The 6,000-nt window shown below is 45.6% G+C and overlaps 1 protein-coding gene across 2 annotated transcripts in view; it reads left to right on the top strand.

Moving 5' to 3' along the window:
• The window catches only part of UNC5C (unc-5 netrin receptor C), a 252,247-nt gene extending 247,048 nt beyond the window's left edge, over positions 1 to 5,199 (top strand). The window contains exons 14-17 of one of the 2 annotated variants that reach the window (XM_035572335.1): positions 766 to 915; positions 1,240 to 1,404; positions 4,050 to 4,228; positions 4,454 to 5,199. In XM_035572335.1, the coding sequence (XP_035428228.1) occupies positions 766 to 915; positions 1,240 to 1,404; positions 4,050 to 4,228; positions 4,454 to 4,619 (660 nt within the window). In that variant the 3' untranslated portion in view covers positions 4,620 to 5,199. The remainder of the gene's footprint in view (positions 1 to 765; positions 916 to 1,239; positions 1,405 to 4,049; positions 4,229 to 4,453) is intronic. The other variant, XM_050710351.1, reaches the window with a different exon arrangement.
• Positions 5,200 to 6,000: the final 801 nt, after the last annotated feature.

Consider the following 6,000-nt stretch of genomic DNA (forward strand, 5'->3'; position numbering starts at 1 on the left):
GGCTCCTTCCATGTGGATTACAATTAGGCTGTTTCTCTGTAGACAACGGTCCACTGTGGTCTCATTAGTTAGAGGCATGTCTTTATTTTTAGCTGCAGAAAATGACCAGGCTCTTGGCTTAGTAGGTTTTAATTACACAATCAATATCTCAGTAACCCTGAACCTATGTATTTGTATGTACAAAATGCTATGTCATCGTGTCTTGCTCTTGTTTTGATTCCATCCCACTCAGTGGTTAGTCTCGGAGTAGGCGTCTGTACGGATCTGTCACAGAGCAGCTTGCCAGGAGGCTGCCAGATGCCGGACCAGCAGCATCCACAGGTCCCATATCAGCAGGACCTATGCAAATAAGAACTTCCTGAAGCAAAATAGTAAAGATGCTTTAGATGTCCACTTTGGTGAGCAATGGAGAAGATGGATATATCTCCATATCCAAAATCTTTGCATTCGATATAATCACATGCTGTTAAGATTGCTGTGCCTTGGACACGACAGGTAACAGTGTGTCTCCGAAAGGAGACAAGGCTGCCTGTATCCCTCCTGGGCTGCTGTTGTGTGATGAGGACAAGGAGATTATCCTTAGATCCACTAGTGCAAGTCACAGGGAAATGTAACGCCATGTGGCATCTGTGCATGTTTTATCTAGCATACAAGTTACAGCATGCACAGCAGTCAGACGTGAGGAATCAGCAGACCAGGGTTGACGGCTTAATGTTGTCTTGACACTACCTGACCACTTTTCTTCTTGTTATTGCCATCCTGCAGGAGGTCCTCCAGCTCGAGCGGCAGATGGGTGGGCAGCTTTTGGAGGAACCCAAAACTTTGCATTTTAAGGGAAGCACCCACAACCTCCGCTTGTCCATTCATGACATTGCCCACTCTCTCTGGAAGAGCAAACTACTGGCTAAATACCAGGTGAGCATCACAAATGTTGCATCCTAGTGGAGAGGCTTAAAGAAATACAGTGACATATGGTTTAAAAAACAGTAAGTGTGGACATTTTTTTCCTGGACCATCTGCAGTGCCAGTAGCATGGAGCTGACCATCTCCAGTCATACAGCATCTGTGCTCTGGTCCTGCGAGGTGCCCTACTTCCCTCTTCTCAAGGCCATGTGGGAGCTGAGCCAATCCTCGACTGAAAAGGGATTGTGGAAAATGACTGATACTTTAAAAAAAAAAAAAAAAAGCCTCCTTGACTTTTTTTTTACCTTTTTTTTTTTTCCTGCTTTTCTCCTGCAGGAGATTTCTTTTTACCACATCTGGAGCGGGTGCCAGAGGAACCTGCACTGCACCTTCACTCTGGAAAGGTTCAGCCTCAATACCCTGGAGCTGGTCTGCAAACTCTGCGTGCGGCAAGTCGAAGGAGAAGGGCAGATCTTCCAGCTGAACTGCTCCGTGTCAGAGGTAAGAGACATCAGTGTGTAAACATGGGAGGGCTAAGGATGTATAGCCCTTCCCATTGCTACCTGGTTTGTACTTCCCATTTTCTTCCCAACTGCTGAGATGAACAGAAGGGGTGGATTAAGCTGTCGCTTTATATCTCCTCTTGCATTTTCCCTTAGTTTCTCTCTGTATCCTCTCATCTGGCATGGAGCATCTCCCCTCAAGGAGGGAGGCAGTGATGGTCTCCCTGCTAGTACCCCCTTTCCGTGTCTGCGTGGAGGAGCTCTTTGCCTACCACTCCCTAATGCCTCTCACAAAGCACTGTGTGGTCCTGGCTCCCGGATAGGGAATACCAGATGGTCTACTTGCAACAGACTTTTCCCCTCAGACTTTGCTACTGCTACAAATCATGGCTATTATCTTTGACAGTTCTTCTTTTGCTGGCTGACATTTTCCAGTAGAAAAATGATCATAAGTTTTGGAGCATCTTTGCCATAGCTGAAAAATTTTAGCTCCTTGGGGCAGCAGAGCTTAGAGATGAGAAATAGTGATGCATTCAGGTGTGAAGCACCATCGACTTCAGTGGATATGCTGGTGGCTTTTGTGCCCAGTACCTCCTGGATGCTGCCTTGATTTTGAGGTCACTGTCATCCCTTAGCTGCTACTGGGCCAACACAGAGAAACAGAATAGAATTGCATTATAAATTACCCCAGGTCCCAAAAGCTAATTCACCCTGCTCGAAGGCTGCTCCCTTCTCTTTATAAAGATTTAGTGTTAGGCAAAATGCATTTGGGAATTTAAACCACCTCCCACAGCAAACCTAGATCACATCCTCATCTTTTATCGCTTCTGTTTACTATTTCCCTTCCTAATTTATTTTCATCTGTGTCTCCAAATCCCTTTGAAAATGAGTCGCTAGGTAGATAGCAGAGGAGGCATACTTGGAGGCATCCTTACCACCCAGCTGGAGTAGTTCGTCCTGCAGCACCAGTACCTCAGTGGCTACTGACTTGGGAAGGGCTGGGAGGTGACAGACAAAAGTTACTGGTGGTGTAGGGCCCCAGCGGTGTGTGTCATTACCCATAACATCTGCTTGGTTATTGGGTGTAAAGCTACATATTCAGCTGGGGACAACACAGCATTAAAGACAGATGGTAAAACAAGTATCATAAACAATTATTGTAGTAAGTGCTGCATTGAGGTAATCTCTAATTTAACCTAACAGAGAAGAGAAAGAACTGAGAGTAACTTTAATGAAATGCAAATACAGACTATAATCATCTTCAGCTGCTTCTGTGTAATAGGGCCTGGTAATAGATTCAGGGGAAACGGGATAATATTCTTGTCTTGTGCTGTGATCGCATCCATCAGGGATGAATAGAGGGAATAATACCACTGTTATCAAGGCTGCCCATTGCAAAATAGCTCCTTGTGATTGACACCAACTGACATTCCCAAGCCCAAATGAGGACCTTGGGCTGCTAAGGGCTGGTAAGCAGGACTGTGTCAACTTCTACCAAAAATAATAAATAATAATAATAATAATAATAATAATAATAATAAAGCCACAAAATCTCAGCTGGTTTGGTGGCAGAAATCACCTGGAAAAGCATTAGGAAACTTAACTGTAGCTCCTCACAGTTTCTTCTGGTGCCTAGGTCACCACTACAGTATCTCAGTGTGTCAATTGCATGCCGTGGCCAGGAATAAAAAGGGAAGGTGGACTGTCTGTGATGCTAACATCCACCACCCTGTAGCTGCAGCCACTGACCCACCAGCACAGGTGAGCCTAGAGGCATCTGTGGTGGCATCTGTGTACTTTTGCCAGCTCCTGGGCAGCCCCTGCTGCTGGAGGAGGAGGAGGAGGAGGACAGCTCATGGCCTGAAATGGTGGGGCTGGCCAGGCCAGCTTGCAAGGCAGGGCATTGCCTGATTTTGAGACAGTTTCAAGTTTTATGGTGCCTTCCCAGAAGCCAGTTTGACACGAAACAGCCAGACAGCTCAAGGAGGAACAAACAAATTCACATTTAAGGACGAGTATTTTGCTTTCCTCCAGCAGAGGCAGGGACAAAGCTGCTTCCCCTGTTTCTGCCAGCATCACCTCAGGCTGGTCGCACTGCAAATGAGAGAAATTGAAAACATAAATAGGAGCTGTGGAAGGAGAACAAGTCACTCCTGCTTCTTTTTCCAGGCTTCTGCCCCAAATAATTAACCATCTCTCGTTGACCTCTGAGAGATTATTTTTTCACCCTAGCCAGGAAAGTTCAGTTCTGCCCTGGTAGTAGTAATTTGCTCTGAAATGTGTCAAAATGCTTGATCTTTATTTCCAGAAAGTGATTAATTAAGCCAGGCACAATGCTGTCTAGCTACAGTAATCTTTGCCCTCAAAAATTAAAATAGAATAAAAATCTGCTGTCTACCCAAAGCTGACTATAAATATTTCTCTTTTTCTGCTAACATAGATGCTTGACTGACAGAGCGCTGCTGCCCCTCTAATGCAAGTAAAAGCAATGAGTCTTAGGGGAGACACTTCTGTGATTGTTTTTGCATTCAGCAGCAAAACTGCTGGAGGTTTTTTGTTATTTTCGTTTTGTTTTGATGTTGTTGTTTTTTGGTGTTGTTGTTTTGGTGTTGTTGTGGTTTTTTTCCTTCTTTCAACCCTCAGGAGCCAACTGGCATCGATTACCCCGTCATGGACTCAGCAGGCACCATCACCACGATAGTTGGTCCCAACGCATTCAGCATCCCCCTCCCGATCCGGCAGAAGCTCTGCAGCAGCCTGGATGCACCCCAGACCAGGGGCCATGACTGGAGGATGCTGGCCCACAAGCTGAAACTGGACAGGTGAGCAGGGTCAAGCTAAACTCCCTCGGAGGTGTGTGCCAGAGGGGCCCCAGAAACGCCCTGCTGAGCTGAGTGACAGCAGATGTACCTACAGGCTGGTCAGAGTGATCAGACAAGGGATGAGCACCTTGACAGTGCTGGGGATGGTCTGAACCTGGACGTATCTGGGTATAAATTCATGCAGCTGAAAAAAATAAAAACAAGTCTCCTTTTGGCCTGTTGCAGGTACCTAAATTATTTTGCTACGAAATCGAGTCCCACCGGGGTGATCCTGGATCTCTGGGAAGCCCAGAATTTCCCTGACGGCAACCTGAGCATGCTGGCAGCAGTTCTGGAAGAAATGGGAAGACATGAAACCGTGGTTTCTTTGGCAGCAGAAGGAAATTACTGATACAGCCTTGGCGTGAACAGGAAGGACAGACACAGGGAGCGGTAAAGCCCTGTTATTGCAAACGAAAATTGAAATGAAAACCCAGACCAATGAGTTACACAAGAGACATTTCAGAGAAGAAAGCAAGCAAACAAACAGAAAAAAAATATACAGCCCTGACCTTCACATGTGCTCTCCTTGTACATTATCACAGGATCTAAGAGAAATCATGCAAAGTTGTACCTTGAAAATATAAATCAACCTAATGTTCCTCTTGGCTTGGCTGTACACTGCTTGGTACAGGATTTTACAGTTTCCTAGGAAACGCTTTTTATTGCTATCCAGATATATGGATAAACTTTCTTAACAATCCCAGTTTCTATGGATGTTGTTTACATCAAATTCTGGACAGGGGTAAGGAGACTGTCCATGGCTCTTTATATTTTTTGTTTAAAGCCATTCCAGACAAGGCTGTGGACAGTTGGTTGTGGCTATTTCAGATTATTGGTTTCTGGTGAATTCAGATTTTGGCTACAATTCCACGCATCAATTGTCTCACAATGATCCTCCTGTCATTATTCTGTTTCCTAGACCTACCTGTAAAAAAAAAAAAAAAAGAAAAAGAAATCTGTGTTTATAGGTGTGCATCTGGAAAGCAGGTACTCTGGGTGCTAAGCAGGAACACATGTACTGTTCCCATCCTTCCCCGAGGGAGCCCCACCGAGCTTTTGTGGAAAAAGGCTGTAGGGCAGTGGGGACTGTAGGATAGGAGTCAATTTTTCTCAATTCAAAGTGTAACCAGACCCTTTCTACCCCTTTGTGATATGGTGGGGCCAGATATGCAATTCCAAGTAGTTGGGGGGGGGGGGGGGGGGAGAAACCCAGAAAAAAAAAAAAAAAAAGAGCATTTGCTATCATAATTATTTACTAATTAGTATCTAGTGCAAGGATTATAATGATTATTATTATTATCATTATTACTTTATTTGTAGTTCTGTCAGCAGCAGGATGAGTTGTTCCCATTTTTATTGAGCCTGTTTTCCCCTTCCTGAAGGTCTTCTAAGATGCTAGAAGACCTCTGTATGCCGGCTGTCCTTCCTTTCTCCAGCCATCCTCCAAAGTCCTCTGCCGGCCCACAAGGGTTGCTCACCCCGTGTTGTCCTTGCTGTGCTCAATGCCTGCCGCAAAGGTGGTGCAAATTGTTGATGCTTCACTGAAGTCACTGAGCTGTGCCTGCAAAGGCTCTAGCCCTGCACCCCTCTCTGCAGCCAGCTAGGACATTTGGCACCACCCCGATCTGCTGTCCTGGGAGCAGTCCTGACCCTAAGTGGCTGTGATGTCTTGCTTGGCCCTATCCATCCTCCCAGTCCAAATACACAGAGCCCACAGGTACAGACAAAGG

Source organism: Cygnus atratus, chromosome 4 (assembly GCF_013377495.2).
Source record: "Cygnus atratus isolate AKBS03 ecotype Queensland, Australia chromosome 4, CAtr_DNAZoo_HiC_assembly, whole genome shotgun sequence".
Classification (NCBI taxonomy): domain Eukaryota; kingdom Metazoa; phylum Chordata; class Aves; order Anseriformes; family Anatidae; genus Cygnus; species Cygnus atratus.